This window comes from Rhopalosiphum maidis, chromosome 4 (genome assembly GCF_003676215.2).
Source record: "Rhopalosiphum maidis isolate BTI-1 chromosome 4, ASM367621v3, whole genome shotgun sequence".
In the NCBI taxonomy this organism is placed as follows: domain Eukaryota; kingdom Metazoa; phylum Arthropoda; class Insecta; order Hemiptera; family Aphididae; genus Rhopalosiphum; species Rhopalosiphum maidis.
The window spans coordinates 991,292-1,008,408 of NC_040880.1; the positions used below are offsets into that span (position 1 = coordinate 991,292).

Below are 17,117 nucleotides of genomic sequence, written 5' to 3' on the forward strand. Positions count from 1 at the left end.
GGTGATATCTTAGAGAACAGTACTTGTGTACTATATTTTTATTAATACTATACTGGTGATTGACATAATAACTTATTAATATACTTGTAATAATATTATTATTATTGTATTTATAGTTATAGCTATTATTGTTGATAAAAAATAATTATGGGTATTTTCGTGGTGTCGGCTGTACATGCATTGATTAACTGAAGAGTATAAATAGATTATGTTGAATGTTGTCATGTTGATAATATTATTTTGATCTCATTACTTACTTGTGTTTACTGATATTATTGTTTCAATTATGAATTTATGATTTATCTGTCATTTGCGCACACGCATTACAAGTGTAGAGACAAGCGAATAATATTATAATATATTAATATTTTTAATATTCATACAACTGGCAGTCACTATAGGTAAATAACTTTTTTATTATTAATATTATGATTTCATTTATTTAGTTTATACAACAGTAAATAAATGTATTGCATTTTAAATTATTTAAAAAGTAAACATTCTTATTATATTTTTGTATGTAATCTGGAGTGTATTTATGTGTTTATGACACTTATTAATATATAATATTGATGGGAGAGTGGTCACCTTCATTTTATGTCAGAATGTTTTAAAAGAATAAAACAATTAAATTAAATTAAAATAATAATAGTATATTTATAATCATTCTGCACGCCCGGCCCAACTCGGCAAAAGGGTGCAGACAGACTACTAGACCACTGATAGACATAAGCAGAGGTGTTCCCAATATTTTTTTTGAGAGTATACTAAGACTCTAGTCAAGGTGAAGATCCATGATTTAAACAAGGGAGGGTAGAATGATACAAATAGAACCTTTTTTTAAGTATTTAAAAATACTCATAAATCTTTTTAAAATAAAAGTAATAAACATGAATATTTAATAATATACAAATATTTTTACTGTGGTCTATAATTATAAAGGATGTGTTAAAAATATGAAAAAAAAAATCAAACTTTTAAAAAAAGCTTGAAATTACCTTTATAAGTCAATAAAATATGAAAATATACAAATACTAAAAAATTTAATTAAATAAATTGTTAAAAAATAATTTCTGCATCTTATTTTCGTCGTCTATTTCTTTTCTTTCTTTACCTCTAGGAGTGGAAACGGCAGAACGGTGATCTCTTAACCAAATTTTAATATAAGGTCTAGGATTAAAATCTGCAATTGAAGGGCCATTGATAGAGATGAACATCAAATCTGACACATTTTCAATGTTTAAGCTAGTCCTTAAATCAGTTATTGTCAAATTCATATCGGAAAACCCTCGTTCACAATCAGCTGTTGAAGTTGGGAGTATATTTAATGCTTTCATGAAACTAGAAAAAACATTTCTTGAACGGAAGTCAACTACACTTTCAAATTCAGAAAAACCTAATGTCCGTGATACTCTTTTAACTTCATCTTCTCCCTTTGCATCATTAATTGCTACTTTGAACACTTCATCAATTACCTATAAAATAAAAGACGATTTATTAAATATTCATTTATTCTGTTTAAATAATCAAAATATTGAAATAAATTATCAAAATAATAGTTTTTTTCTTTACCTGAATGTCTTCTAGCATTGTTTTATTTTTTGAGTCATCAAATAAGCGTTGACGCATTCTGTCTACTAAATTTTGCAAAAATTGTAACCTGTTAATCCCTCCTGATTTTGTCATTGTAATATTGACACCTTTGTTAATTCCTTTCTGAATAGCTTCTATAATTTCCTTTTCTTTTTCCCCAGGTTCAGCTTTCAGACTTTCTAAAATTCTAATCGTTCTATTTATCTCCGACTGGGCACGCATTAGAGTTGTTTTTCTGGACTGTAATATACAAGATAACATTGCAAGCTCAGAAAGAACATCGTAAAAAAGTCCAAGTTCCTCCAAAAAAGAAGAGGATTCTAATTTTTTTTTTATGCCATTTGATGTCACATCATGTGTTTTACTAACATGTAAATATATTCCCGGATAATTATTCCATATGGCTTTTATAGTTCGAAAACTGCTTGCAGACCAGCGTACATTCAAAACACGACCTATTTTTTTCATTTCAATGCCTACTTCAACACAAGATTTATCTAAACCCATTGAATTTTTAGGACTTTGATGATAGTAAGCGTAGAGTTTGTCCATTAGACTTTGGAAACGAGAGACTCCAGTACAATCTTTTATTACGTCATGTACTGAGAGTTCGAGGCGATGACATAAACAATGCCAGGTAAATAGATTCGGAATTTTTTCGCGTAGTTTAGTAGCAACTCCAGCTTTCTTACCCGTCATTACACTTGCTCCGTCACTGGCAAAAGCAATCCAGTTGTTTAATGCAAACGATGTTGATATCCCATTACATTCTAAACTTAACCAAATAGATTTTTCGATAGTTTCAGCATCTTGTCTATCTAAGTCAATCAGGTCTAAGAATGCTACAACCGGCGATTCTACGTCAAAATATGATGAAATATACAAAATTAGTGTACATTTGGTACTCAGCGTTGTTGATTCGTCAATCATTATGGTAAATTTCGAATTCGACTGTATAAGGCGTAAAATAAGTCGTTTGCGCATCTCCTTTGCAATGACGTTTACCATTCGAGTGGCAGTTATTCTGCTATGTAAGGAAGATCCCATGTCCAATCCATTGATTTGTTGTAATTGAACAAGTTCTTCAAACTGTTTAAAGGGACGGTGATTTTTTGCCAAGCAATATACAGTTCTAAAAAGTCGCGTATTGGAATCAATCTCTACTTCAGATATACGTTCGAACATTTTATCTAATACTTTGTCTGAGCTTTTTTTCAATATGTTTTCAGCTAACACATGAGCTTTGCTTTCTGAATGTTGTTTAATTTTATTTCTTAATGAAGCCAGTTGATTTGTACGATTACACCCAGCAGCTATGATTTCAAAGCCTACCCACTCAGAAGAAATTCGAACTTTGCTATCGATGTTAGATTTTTGAAAATTGATACTATTTTTAGCTTGAATGCAATTATTACATCCTAGTTTCCCATTTTTGCTACTTAACCATGAGTTTTTCTTTTGAAACTCTATTACCTGTTCTTTTGTCCATAATGCAGGCCAAATTTTGGAAGTATCCCATACATCTTGTATTTGATTATCGATTTGACTATCACTAACAAAATTATCTTCATTGGGCATCACTAGCTCGTGTGAACTAGTAGCACAAATGGCAGTATTAGTCGCATTTTTAGGTTTTTTTTCTCGGGGCATAAAAAAACTATCAAGTGTTCCGCTTTCACGTTTAAAATTCGAACTCATATTTTGATAAAAATTTAAATAACACTTTATACAGTAAAACAGATTAGGATAGTTAATTAAACTCAATTAAATAAATTAATAAAACTGCTCAAATAAAATGAATACGTTAGTAAATAATAATTAATAAAAGAATTAAGAACTTATTCACGGTAAACACAAACGGTAGATCACACAACGCACAATCGATTTATAAAAATAATAAAATGTTACAAGTCGGCGGTAACGGATGTACTGATTAAATTAATCGTGTTCAGAGTCAGACGCATTTCCATCATCTAACGCGATAGTTCGTTTCTTGTTTTCTGAGAATCTAATAATAGTTGTAAGATATAAGTGTCATATTTCCGTTATCAGCGTCATAAATAATAATTGACTTTCGTAGCATTTTCTGAGTAACCAAAACCAGTTTTTTTTTGTATATAATTTGAGAGTATACGCAGTATACCCATATTTCTGACAAAATATCTTGAGAGTATACGGCGTATATGTAGTATACCCTATGGGAACACCCCTGGACATAAGACATACTAAAAAACATAATTATTATAATCGATCTCTATTGTCATTTGTCGTCGTGGTCGATCCAAATCGTCGGCCGACGCACTCCGACAACGTACACAAAATAATATAATAAAAATAGACCGAATTATATAAAAAGTCGTCGTGCGTTGTTTAGACCACGAAATTAATTAAGAACTATCTAAGAAGCACTATGTCACAAACAAGACTAACTGGACTTTCAACAATATCCATTGAAAAAGATATAGCTGAAACTATCAATTATGACACACTTATAAATGATTTTGCAAACCAAAAGTCAAGAAAAAAATCGTTCTAAAATATATAATCAATAATAAATAATATAATATATTATTTTATTGTACACATTTATTTTATATATATAACTAAAAATAAAGAGTAAATATTAAAAATTAATATAATTAATTAAATAAAAATAATTAAATAATTTTATTTCAACTATTTTGCACGGGACCTCGCAATTTGTAGTGCCGGCCCTGCTTGCCTGGTTCTTTTTTGAATATATAAAAAATAATTAAGTACGAAAAATGGAAATTGAGTGTCTAGCTATCATCCTCAACCGATGCAAATCGATACCTGTACTGGGCAATCCGGCTACGGCGGATTGTTATACCTCCTGACGTCGAAGGTCTGATGTTGTTTTGTCGGAGAAAAATCTTGAATGCCATGTTTGAGTATCAAGTATTCCATAATCATAGGGGAAAGTTCAACTTACACACATCTAAACATATCAGGTAGACAATCCGACTTCGTCGGATCACGGACTACGTGGGCACGCAATAAATTAAATCAGAATTTTTTATTTACTAAAATCTCAAATTGCTTTATGTTTAACTACTAAATTATGCCTACCAGGTAGGCAATCCGACTGCGTCGGATCGCGGACGATGTGCGCGTAATAAGTGAAATCATAATGTCGCATACACCTGAGCTTCAATAATCAAATGATATAAATTACCAATAGAGACACCTGCTGTAGTGTATCAGAGTGTTATATTATATAATATAATAAAGGTATACAATTCCATAGTTGTTAAATGCATATAAGGTCCATTGTATATTAATTAAATGTATCACATTATATATGTTGTATACATGTCTTATAGTTTTCTCATGTGTTTGGACGGTATCTTTAGTATCTATTGAAGGGTTGATGAAAAATTTCTGACACGTGGAGGAGCCGGTGGCCGCGCCCGAAAGTTTTACCGACGAGGGGCGTTGTGAGTCTACTTTCCGTGCCGAAAGCGTGCGCCTTCCATCAAGTCGATTCTCGGTACCGTTACCGTTTCGTGTACCGGTATCCGATGACGTTTTCGCCGGCTTACGCGATGTCACCATACGTCGTTTTGAATCATTAGAGAGTAAGCTATCGGAGGACCACAAACTCCGACAATTATATATTGATTTTATGCGGGAATACACGTCATTAGAACACATGTCGGTCACCACATCGCCGGGCGTCTATTATATCCCCCATCAAGCCGTGTACCACGGACTATAAGATATCTTAAGACAAGCTATGCTCAAAACACTTTGACAAAAAATATTATTTAGATGGATATGTCAAAAAAAAGTTGGTATGAGATGCTATACCAGGGGTGGCCAAATTACGGCTCTCTTCATCGATGTATGCGGCTTGCGGTCTTATTAACAAAAACCAAAATTTAAAATTTTTTTTGCATACCTACATTTATAAAAAAAAAAAAATGTTTTTATTATTATTATTTTATAATTTCATAAATTTGATATATTTATCGGATGTTAGCTATCTTTATTATTTTTGTAGTATAAAAGTACAGATTAGATAATTTGGCACTTGATATAATTGCATTAATATATATGGCTCGCGTACATAGTCATGTTGGCCACCCCTGTGCTATACCAACTCAGAACATGATTGTAATATACATTTAAAAATATTAATACTAATAATACCTACTATTTTTTCATAATTTTTATTCTTTAAGGAAATACAAATATTTATTTAACACCAGCATGATTCATCAAAAGAATCCATAGATTTACATGGCTCTCTTGTCTTAAGGTAAAATTGATTTGAAGTTTTAACATTTATTCAACAGTATGTAATTTAATTTAATACATAATATAGGTATTTTTCAATAATATAAATATTTTTGTTTTAGCGTATGTTATGGCTTTTAAAATGACATAAATGATACATTAACACCACAATATTAAAGTAACAGGTAATCTAGTTAAAATGTACATAATTATTAAATAATATAGGAATCTATAATTCTTATTTATTTAGAAAATTATTTTCCTTTGTATCTCCAAAAAAAAAAAAATGTGCTCCTCTTCAAGATTTGGAGATTTTAATGAAGAAGATTTCAGCATTCCTCGTAGAGTAATTAGGAATTTTAAATCTGTTCAGTCAACAAAAAACATTTACGACAAAAAATAGGTGTCTTATACAAACAAATAACTAATGAGAGACTTTTGCATAAAGTTGAAGCTTTAAATGATGCTCTTAAGGAACTAAATGATAAGTGCCTCTTATCTGATTATGCTATTAGTAATTTAAAGGTATTAATTACTTCTATTATTTTTATTTTAGTGCGGTGTTTGGTTCATTTGTTGGTTTGGTCATTTATCATGGATTTTCATTTTCCATCAATGTATTTGTTCAAGAATTGTGTAACATGAGTTATTAATAAAAAAATTGTTATTATTAAAAATATATTTACCCAGAGGCATAGCCAGGATTTTTTTATGTCGAGGGCTAAACACTTTTAATAATACTTTTTTAATTCAAATATGCTCTAAATAATTAATGTCATTAAAACTAAAAGAATACTTTTAGTTATTTATATATATTTTTTTTATTTTAGTGGCGGCTTTGGTTGTATTTTTTTAGTGAGACGAATTATGTATACCTCTCCCCCATTTTTTATGGTATATGTAAATATGTTATTATTTGTGATTTTTTGTTAATTTATTGAGTGTTTCATTTACGTTTAATGATTAGTCAATCATCATAGATATGATAATTTATTTTAAACTTTACAGGAATTAGGGTCTGATGTCCTTGAACATTTACTTTAAAAAAATTTATCTGAAAATGAAAAGCAATCATATAGTGAAGAGTTAAGACAATTTTCAGTGACACTTCAATATTATTCCCCTAAAGCTTATGATTATGTTCGAGAAAAATTAAAAAATCTTTTACCACATTCACGTACTTTAAAACGATGGTATACAATTATAAATGGGCAACCAGGTTTCACCAAAGAATCATTAGATTCCAATGATTCCATTACAAATATTGTTAAAAACAGCCAGTTTACTGCAATCTTGTCATAGATGAAATTAATATTTGTAAACATATCGAAATGGACAGTCAACGCAATGTATATGGATTTGTAAATCCAGGGGTGGCAAATGATACAGATGGTAATGAAATACAAGAGGCAAAAAATACTTTGGTATTTTTAGCTGTGGGTATAAATGGTTATTGGAAACTTCCTATTGGGTGCCTATTATTAATAGATGGATTAAACGGTAAAGAAAAAGCGAATCTTTGACAAAAAGCAATTGAACTTTATTGTCAGATACTGGTGTTCAAATTAATTCAATTACTTTTGATGGCACCTCTGTAAATACAACAATGATTAAATCTCTAGGTGCAGATTTAAATACTAAACTATATATTATGAACCCAAATAGAAATGAGCCAATATATATTTTTATAGATGCGGCTCATATGATTAAGCTCGTAAGAAACGCTTGGGGTGATAAAAAATACAAAAAAAATTTAAATGGTCAGTCAGAACTTGTTCCTAAGTTACTTTTTAATTCCAAACTTCGAAAATCATGCACGTTTAAAATATATATAGCTGTATTTGCTTACATTCTCCGTTATCAAAAGTTTGTAATGCTTACCGCTGTAACAACCGTGGTTGAAACAATTGATAAGGATGAACGATTTTTAATTTGTTATCTATGGCACTGTATTTTATTTTTTCATCATTATTTTTTATTCATTAATCATTAGTCCGTACTTCCGTAGTCATCACTCATCAACAGGAATTATTAGAGCTTTGCGACTTTGCCTTGTCTATAATAGCTGTTAGATTTTGACGTCATAAAATAAGAGACGACCGTTTTCCACCGATCTACTTGGAAGTTGCTGTTAAAACGACCACTATTGAATCTCAATATTATTAACAACCTCATACCGTTTAACTTTATAATAAAGTAATTAACTACTATGTCTGATTCTAACGAAGAGGTCAATCTGCATGAATGTTTAGAACTGATAACGAGACTCGCGCGACACGCCGGCAAGGTGATTGAAAAAAATTTAATTATTTTGTACTAATTGAATACATATTATGCCATTTAACAGTCCAATTTCTTACTAACTTTTTACTCTAAACTGACAGGCATCGTTGTGATATTTGCAATCCTTATGATAGTATTACAATAGTAGTAGGCACTACTAATTCTTTTTTACCAATTAAATAATTACAAAAATCACCACGTAGATCATAAATGTAACTAACTTTATAATTAATTACAATGTCCTGATAAAAAACTTTCCTACCTGCCTTTTAAGTGAATTTCAACAATAATTACTCTCTAAATGAATGATGTGATATTAGTTTATTATTCTCCAGACTATTATTTTGATTTTTTCACTTTTGCCTATAAACAAAGTAGGTTGTGGGAACATAGTATAAAAGATGATTTTTGTGGTGGGAATTTAATCTCTTGTGGCCTTTTTAGATGAAAAAAATAATAAAAAATAGGTCAGCTTAGGAGTAAAATCTTGTTCAAATTAAAAATTTAGTGCTAAAAAAAATTTAACATATTTATTATTGCATAGGTACTTATATAAATACATAAGTACCAATGGTACTTAATTATTATGCTTTGGTAATTTGTATGTTAAATCTATATTTACTCATTTAAAATATTATTTAATTTATATTTTTTCTACTTATATCTATGAATAATATATTTTTATTCTTACAAAAATGTAGATAAAATAATATATATCCAATCCTAAAATAACTTATTTATATTATTAATTTCTGTTTACAGACTTCAAACTTCTCCTAAATGATTCATTAAATTATTTTATCTAATACTTTAAATTTATAGTTTATATTATTAAACTTCCTATTATATAATATAAATAATATGTATACCTATGTACCTAAGTATATTTGGTATGTAACTTACTATATACTTGTTTAAATATATTTGACTATTACATATTATTATATTACACATTTATTTATAGATTATAAAATCTCGAATCAATGAGAAAAAAACAATAGAGACTAAAGCCAGTTCTATTGACTTTGTCACTGAAACAGATCAAGAAGTTGAAAAATTACTTATTGAGGGAATCAAACAGAAATATCCACATCACAAGTATATAAATTTATAATCATTATTTTACTGTGAATCACTTGTCACTTAGTGATAAATAACAATATCATATAATTTAAGATTTATTGGAGAGGAATCTTTTGCTGCTGGTATTAAAGAAAAACTGACATGTGCTCCAACTTGGGTCATTGATCCTGTGGATGGCACCACCAATTTTGTGCATAGTTATCCAAACGTTTGCATATCTATTGGTTTGGTTGTTGGCTGTGATGTTAAGTTAGGAGTTATCTTCAATCCAATATTGGATATGTTTTTTAGAGCAATCAAAGGTGAAGGTTCATTTTTAAATGATGAACCAATTAAAGTCAGTGGCGTAAAACGTTAGTATTTTGAAAATCACTTAAGCTTATTTTGAAAACTAAATACTAACTTATTGTTTTTATTTTTTTTTAGAACTTACTGATGCTTTAGTCGCTGTAGAATTTGGTTCTGTAAGAACTGAAGAATTCAGGAATATTGTTAACCATAATATCAATTATTTAGCAACAAATGCTCATGGGTAGATTTTTAATATTTTCTCATTGAATAATAATTATTTCAATACTTGAATAAATATTAAAATTCCAAATTGTTTATAGTGTTCGTTCTGGTGGTTCAGCCGCTTGGAATTTAGCTCAAGTAGCTAGAGGCGCTATTGATCTGTATATGGAAATGGGTATCCATGCTTGGGACATGGCTGCTGGATACATTATTGTAAAAGAAGCTGGGGGTACTGTGATTGATCCAGCTGGTAATTAATATTATAATTATCTAATTTATTAATCAAATTAAGTAATTTATACACTATACATTTGATTATGTATAATACTCAGGTAATGATTTTAAATTAATGAATCGAAGGATATTAGCTACATCATCAACAGAAATCGCTGAAGAAGTATATTCAAAATTCCAACAATATTATCCAGAACATGATTAAAAACTCAATTTGTATCTGTCAAATATTATCATGAATAATGGTTTAATATGAATTAATGTTTTATCATAATTTATATCATATATACCAATACATACATAGCACCAAAGATATTTTTTATTTAATTCCACTGTTTTGTTAATTAATAATATAATAAAAATCATTTAAAAACTTCTTATTACTAAATAAATTGTTGAATATGTATGTATTTAGTCATAATGTGTTGAAAAAAATTCATTAATAGTTTTAATATTATACATCTAATAATGTATATTATGATACAATCACTATTTAATTTTTATTTAATCTGTGATACATATTTATACACATATAAAAAATAAGGTGGGCAAGTGGATATCGTAGTGGATTTAGTAGTGATGGAGAGTATTATTTTCCTCGAGTGTTAAAAAGTAGGTCACTATTGTTAAATTTGAATGTAGTGACAGGTATCATAGTGTACGAAAAACAATTCTGAACGGAGATGATTTGTCAGTTTAGGATAATGAATAAAATATATTATATTATTACCTATATTTAAATTGTATTATATTGTTATTTTACTCGATTTTATACGGTCATAAAATTATTTCTATATTGACGCTAGAAATTTTTTTTACAGTTAGTATATTAAAGGAGAGCTTATGAAGAACCTTGTACTGGAATACAAGATAGTAATCACAAAAATGTTATGAATTTTCAACTTGAAAATTCCTTGCAAATTTTCATGATTTTTACATATTTCGTAAACGTTTGAACTTTAAATGCTTATCAACAAAAATAGTGACTAAAGATTTTTAAATTTTTTTACTACGATAAGTATAACTTATAATAAACTTTGCATTAATTTTAAAGATTTTTTGGTCTGCCAAATTTTTTTTATAGGCATTTCAAAAAAAAACTTAGATAAATCGAAAATTTCAGTGGTCTATAATTAGCTTAAAAAGTCAAAATATTTGAAAAATTTAATCGTAAATAGATTATGCTAATATAAACATTTGGTGAAAATTTCAAGTATTTACAATAATTAGTTTTTGAGTTACAGCAATATAAAAAAAATCGATTTTATCGAAAACTCATGTGTAAAATTCAAAGCATTATTCTATTTTTAAATCGTGATGGCATACACAAAAATAAAAAATAGAAAACATACATCATTGTAAAATCAATACATTCCTCACTTCGTTAAGAATCTAAAATATTTTTTATAATCGATTAGAGTAATGAAAACAAAATATACAAAATTAATGTCATTTATATCACTTAATACGTATCTATGTTGTCATAACAAAATAATTATTTTATTTTGTCACGGTTGTTGTATTACGTTGTTTTTTTTTTTTTGTAATAAAATTCGGGGATTCGCCATTTTGCCTATTTTGGTCGTTGATTTGGACATCATTCTAGTTACCGGTAAGATTATGATTAGATTCGTTTAAGTATACGTACTGGTATACATATGCTATAATAATTAAGATTTTGAGTGAAACTAGGCATGTATAAATATCGTCATATCTGCTCAGTGACGTAAATACCGGGTAGGAAAGGTGGACAACCGCCACGGGCCCACAACTGACGAGAGGCCCTTAAGTCTAAACAATAAATAATACTCTATATTTTATATTAAATTCCAAATTTCAAAATAGAATAAAAAATATAAAAATATTATTTTGGTATACATTTTTTTTAAGTGTGTATAGTATACACTGTATACTGTACAGTGTACAACTGCATTTTTAAATATCAGATTTTAATATAAACATTTTTTTTTTTTAATAAAATAGTTCTTTTATTTAATTAAATAAGTTTGTTATTACTAATTGTATTAGTTAACAAATAGCTATATAAAAATCAGAATAACTTTTATTTAGTTTAATTATTGTAACATAAGTAGTTAATACGATTCTATGAGTAAGAACTAGCTTGATATTTTCAACTTTGTTAGTTTACATTACTATGTGTTTAAAAGTCAATAAGTATATAGTATTTTTATAATTTGAATTCCAAGTATAAAAAAAAATTGTAGGGAAGGATATTTCAGTCTTGGACCTTGGTCTATGTTTGGGTGCAATTTTAATATTTTCCCTAGGCCTAAGTTCCGCCTCTGTAAACGAGTATATACGTATATAAGTTAAAATCCCAGGAATAGATTTTATTGTGTTTTCTTTTACCCTTGCAGTTACATTTAAAACCGCTAGTACGGAATATTTTGCATTAAAATTTATAATATTATTAGATATAGTAATAGTATGATTTCGAAGAAAAAAATCCGGATCATTCAGTTTACGTATATCAACGAGATCTTAAGTTCTTAAGATAGTATTCAGACACTAAATACTGTATATCCTCGTGTTGGAGTATTAATAATAATAGCACCTCCGGTTGATTAATGTATTAATGAAACCTTCATAGTCTTCAAAAAGCCATACATATTTACTGTGCAAAATTTCTCATCCCATTTGACAATTATTATTCGTATACAATAATGTAACTCGATCAATGGATTATACAAATTCACCAAAAATAATATTTTTACCATCTTTTATTAATTTTACATTATCCATTGTTCTAAAAGTATGTATTAAAGTATGTACACTATTATTGTTAACACTTATGGCACGCGGTTGATTACTTGTGCTATATATCATAGGTATACTAGATAAGTAGTGATGTTACTTGTTAGTTTTATATAGAAATACCCCTAACCTAATTGAGATATCATTGTGTATAACTTGTCCCAAGTATACACAATGTGTATACAGAGCGATTAACATATTATTTGAAAAAAATAACTAAGCTCAATAAAATATTTTTGTTTAATAATTTTTTTAAGAACTTATTTTATTTTAATTTAATAATTAATTTATATTTAAATAATGTTTTCTCAGATTTTTTTTCCTCGGACTTTTTTTATTATGCAATAAAATTTATAATGTAAGTTAGATCAAATTTCGCAGGTCATGCCTGTGCAGGGCAAGCAAGACCTGTAAACACGCCTACGTACTACGTATACTTAAACGAATCTCATCATAATCTTGCCGTTAACTAGAATAATGATGTCTCGAGATCAATGGACAATGACCAAAATGGAATTTTATAAAAGTACGACAACGTAATATGCCCTCTGTGCAAAATTCGATCTCTGAAATGTAATATAGAAATCTCAATGAGTCATGAGAGGTTGTGTTTTTGTGTTCAATGACTACCCAGAAATGTCACACACGCTTAGGGCCGGTTTCACCACTAAGAGTTGATGCAGATGACATATTATGCCAATTTTTGTTCAAGTCTTTTTTTTTTTATCGGATATTTGACTTAAATGTTTTCATATGTAATATATCTTCTATAACAAGAGTACAACGAAAGTAGTTATACATGTATCGTTGAATACTATACGTTAACAAAGACGATAATGATGAACAGATTATTGCGATGCAACGACGACCTCGCATCTTTTATAAGAGATGAGAGAATCAACTATTGCGAATTATATGACGATCATGTTTTCATAAATAGATTTCGTATTTCAAAAGCTACGTTTAGTATTATCTTGAGATTGATAGAAGAAGAAATATCTCCTCCCTCTCAAAGGTAAGTAACTTTTAATAACAGATGTGTAACTTTTTCTATTGTAACTATTATAGACGGCGATCAACTGCCAATTATTATTATACTGTTATGGTAACTGTATCTGTATGTAAAAGTTGTAGGCATTGCTATGGTTTTTTTCTACCTACGATATTACTTTTTTTGTTTCAAAAACAGAGCAATATTGGTACCTTGTAAGTAATGTAAACTGTACATGATACTAAGGTATCTTGCTACAGGCTCGTTTTTGTTAGCTATTTCTGACTTTGTTGGGATTAGTGAATCATCAGCCTGTCGTTACATTCACCAAACATGTAGATTGTAGAGCTATAGTAAAGCAAAAACAATAATTCATGTCGTTTCCAATGAATGATGTTGATACAAAAAGGGTAGTCACTGGGTTGTACAGCCGAAGTAGATTTCCCAGAGTAATAGGGGCTATTGACTATACCCATATAAAAATTCAGTCACCAGGTATAAATAAAATTTAATACTATTGCCACCAACTATGTTCCTTTTTATACAACTATGATTCATCGTAATTTTTATAGGTGGAGATAAACCTTCAGAAATAGGAAAGGTTTTTTCTTGATCAATGTCCAATTATGCATTTGTAATCCATGGCTCACAATTACAAACATAGTTACACGATGGCCAGGATCAAACCATTTTTGACTATTCTTTAACAAAACATAAATTTGAGACAGAGCTCATAAAAGGATATTTCTTGACTCTAAGGTGACGATAGTTATGAAGTGAAGGGACCTTATGACTCCTCTGTTGGCCCCTAGCATACAAAGTCTACAGTTGAATAACGAAAGTCACATCAGGACTAGAAATGTTATTGAAAGGTTAATATTGATTGGTTGTATATTGTATATAGTGGGATAGATTTAAATGTATTTTGTGATTATTATTTGTACCTGATGTACTTACTCGATGTTTTTTTTTCATGAGTAAGAAATTTGTGTTATTCATAACAATATTATAGATATTTTGGAGTTCTAAAACGAAAATTCCCAGTGCTCAGCAAAGGAATTACAGTTAATTTGAGTAACACCCAAGCAATAATAGTGATGTGTGCTGTTATGCAAAATATCTGTATTGATATGCATGATGAAGTTCCTAATGATTTATGTGAAGACAACAATGATGAAAATATCAGAGAAGGAAATTTTTTTGATTTGCCAGAAAATACAAGAGGTAGGCAAGAAAGAGATCAGGGGATCAGGGATCACTTTGTCAATTTACTATGAGATTACAGTTATATGGTAAGCAAATAGAAATTAAAGTTAAGATTTAGGTACTTTATTTTAATTATTTATAATGATTTGTAAAATACAGTAACAAAAAAAAAAACTTCTACCTTTTTAGAAGTAATAACAATATTAATAAAATGCTTAAATGTATGTATAATAATAATTATTATTGTTATATATATATACATATTTTATGTAACAACAAATAACAAAAAAAAAAAAACTTACCTTTTCAGAAGTAATAACAATATTAATAAATTGCTTAAGGTGTGTATGCATATGTATATACATACTTAATTTTTTTTAGTTAGAAGTGTGTTGCTACATTAATATAAATTTAATATTTTAGACTATTTAATTTTGTTTTAAGAAGTTCTATTTTTAATTTCATCTTTCGTTCTTTTAAGATAATGTTTCTTTTTCAAATATAATTTATTCTAATTTCCTGCTCCAATGCTTTTATTTGTAATTTAACTAATTTATCTTTTTGTTGCCTCGGTAGATCGGCTTTTAAAATGTTTTTCTAAAATATAATAGGTAAAATTATGTTATACAAATACTGAATAGAATAAATTTAAACATACAAAACTCACTGTTTGTTCTGAGGGGAGTACTTTTAACATGTTTTAGATTTTGAGGAGTTACGACGTCCCATTGGCTGACACTTACATATGAGAAAATTATATATAATTATGAAGATTCTTTGTAACCTAATATATTTATTTGTATTACCTATTGTAAAAATATAAAATTAAAAAAAATGGCTATTATTAGTATACATATAGAATTGTTTTATTGTGTATTTTGTTGTAGACAAGTTTACTTTAACCTACCACAATGGGTACTGCTACTTCCTGCCTCATTGAAAGTTTCATAATTACTGAGGACATCTATAAGTTATAACTATGTTTCCTTTCTTAGCTGGATCTATAAAAACTAAAGCATATCCATGACAACATAAATGGTTAACTTATTATTTAAATTAAAATTTAACTAAGAATAAGATAATGACAATAATATAGATATTATTAATATTGAAATTATGTTTAATATAATTATTTTATGAAAAAAATTAAATATTAAATTAAGTCTTTATAGCTATTAAAATTGGTCTAATAAAATTATATTCAAATTATTTTTAATAATTTGATTTTATTTATAAATAAAATAGGTAGTACCATTGATTATAAATACTATAATCAATGGTAGTACTCAGATTATCAATAACAATCTGAAGAGTGACAGATTTTTTTTTTAATTCTTAAATAACAAAACTCCTTTCTAAAGAGGTTGGCGATAACCTAAAGTGTTGTTGAAATTGTCTATGGGTAAAACTTGAAATTCTTTGAGTAGTAAAATCTTGCATTCAATAGGTTTTACTCTAGTAACCCGTAAATGTTTGATAAATTCATAGTCAATCTCATCATCTGAACTGTCAATGTCAATGTATTCACAAATTGTGCAGTAAACTATTAAATAATACAATATATTGTTTTAAAAATTAATGTTACTACAAATGTTTATATTACAAGTACGATATTTCTTTTTAATTCATTGTTTAACGATTTCCCCACAGAATCCAACATCATGAATAGTTCAGTACTCTCATGGTCCATATTGCAATAATTGATTGTTATTACAAATGGTAATTAATATATTTTAATAGTTTAAACTTTAAATTTTTAGATAAAAGAGGATTAATGGTATTAAACTATTTTTATTTAAAATTACAATAATTACATATTAACTATTTTTTTAGATTTTATAACTTGATACTATTTATCATTTATCAATACAAACATATCACAGAATTTTACAGGAAACATGATCGTCATTTATCTAATTAGTGATTAGTCAACAAATTCTGAATTACATGTATGTTTTGCCAGGAGATCTCGTACTACCGTCACTGTATCTGATACACTGTATCATAGAGTAATACTCTGAAGATTATATTCTACAACTTTACCATTGATTAAATGTACATATATATATATATATATATATATGTATACTTTACTCATCATTTGACTTAATATGCATACATACATATTATTCCCATATGATTCCTATTTCCTCCTGCCAGACTGAAGAAACGGAATATT

The 17,117-nt window shown here is 28.2% G+C and overlaps 3 protein-coding genes and 1 long non-coding RNA gene across 5 annotated transcripts; 2 read left to right on the top strand and 2 right to left on the bottom strand.

Annotated features, from left to right (window-relative positions):
- Positions 1 to 953: 953 nt before the first annotated feature.
- Positions 954 to 3,206, bottom strand: LOC113560953 (E3 SUMO-protein ligase KIAA1586-like). Its single transcript, XM_026967090.1, has 2 exons — positions 1,573 to 3,206; positions 954 to 1,475 (listed from the first exon to the last, which is right to left on the bottom strand). Exons 1-2 carry the CDS (start codon positions 3,169 to 3,171, stop codon positions 1,044 to 1,046), a joined length of 2,031 nt encoding a protein of 676 aa, XP_026822891.1. The 5' UTR covers positions 3,172 to 3,206; the 3' UTR covers positions 954 to 1,043.
- A 4,613-nt stretch (positions 3,207 to 7,819) lies between these two features.
- On the top strand, positions 7,820 to 10,324 carry LOC113560954 (inositol monophosphatase 1-like). The gene is made up of 6 exons (XM_026967091.1): positions 7,820 to 8,140; positions 9,101 to 9,234; positions 9,313 to 9,572; positions 9,646 to 9,751; positions 9,831 to 9,982; positions 10,065 to 10,324. Exons 1-6 carry the CDS (start codon positions 8,063 to 8,065, stop codon positions 10,169 to 10,171), a joined length of 837 nt encoding a protein of 278 aa, XP_026822892.1. The 5' UTR covers positions 7,820 to 8,062; the 3' UTR covers positions 10,172 to 10,324.
- A 2,792-nt stretch (positions 10,325 to 13,116) lies between these two features.
- Positions 13,117 to 15,775, top strand: LOC113557647. Its single transcript, XM_026963214.1, has 3 exons — positions 13,117 to 13,756; positions 14,745 to 15,024; positions 15,643 to 15,775. The coding sequence occupies exons 1-2, from the start codon at positions 13,578 to 13,580 to the stop codon at positions 15,007 to 15,009; spliced, it is 444 nt and encodes a 147-aa protein (XP_026819015.1). The 5' UTR covers positions 13,117 to 13,577; the 3' UTR covers positions 15,010 to 15,024; positions 15,643 to 15,775.
- LOC113557664 lies at positions 15,384 to 17,048 on the bottom strand. Of its 2 annotated transcripts, none has more exons than XR_003405600.1 (3): positions 16,886 to 17,048; positions 15,846 to 15,948; positions 15,384 to 15,744 (listed from the first exon to the last, which is right to left on the bottom strand). It is a non-coding gene; the product is annotated as an uncharacterized LOC113557664 (long non-coding RNA). The 2 variants fall into 2 exon arrangements; XR_003405599.1 differs by lacking the exon at positions 16,886 to 17,048 and having other exon boundaries at positions 15,384 to 15,535; positions 15,606 to 15,744; positions 15,846 to 16,058.
- Positions 17,049 to 17,117: the final 69 nt, after the last annotated feature.

Excerpts from the sequence above, each read along its gene's own strand:
- LOC113560953 (XM_026967090.1), bottom strand. The coding sequence starts at position 3,171 with ATGCCCAATGAAGATAATTTTGTTAGTGATAGTCAAATCGATAATCAA. Across the intron at positions 1,476-1,572 it reads CAATGCTAGAAGACATTCAG|GTAATTGATGAAGTGTTCAA; the intron begins GTAAAGAAAAAA and ends TTTATTTTATAG.
- LOC113560954 (XM_026967091.1), top strand. The coding sequence starts at position 8,063 with ATGTCTGATTCTAACGAAGAGGTCAATCTGCATGAATGTTTAGAACTG. Across the intron at positions 9,235-9,312 it reads CAGAAATATCCACATCACAA|ATTTATTGGAGAGGAATCTT; the intron begins GTATATAAATTT and ends ATATAATTTAAG. Across the intron at positions 9,573-9,645 it reads TAAAGTCAGTGGCGTAAAAC|AACTTACTGATGCTTTAGTC; the intron begins GTTAGTATTTTG and ends ATTTTTTTTTAG.
- LOC113557647 (XM_026963214.1), top strand. The coding sequence starts at position 13,578 with ATGATGAACAGATTATTGCGATGCAACGACGACCTCGCATCTTTTATA. Across the intron at positions 13,757-14,744 it reads ATATCTCCTCCCTCTCAAAG|ATATTTTGGAGTTCTAAAAC; the intron begins GTAAGTAACTTT and ends ACAATATTATAG.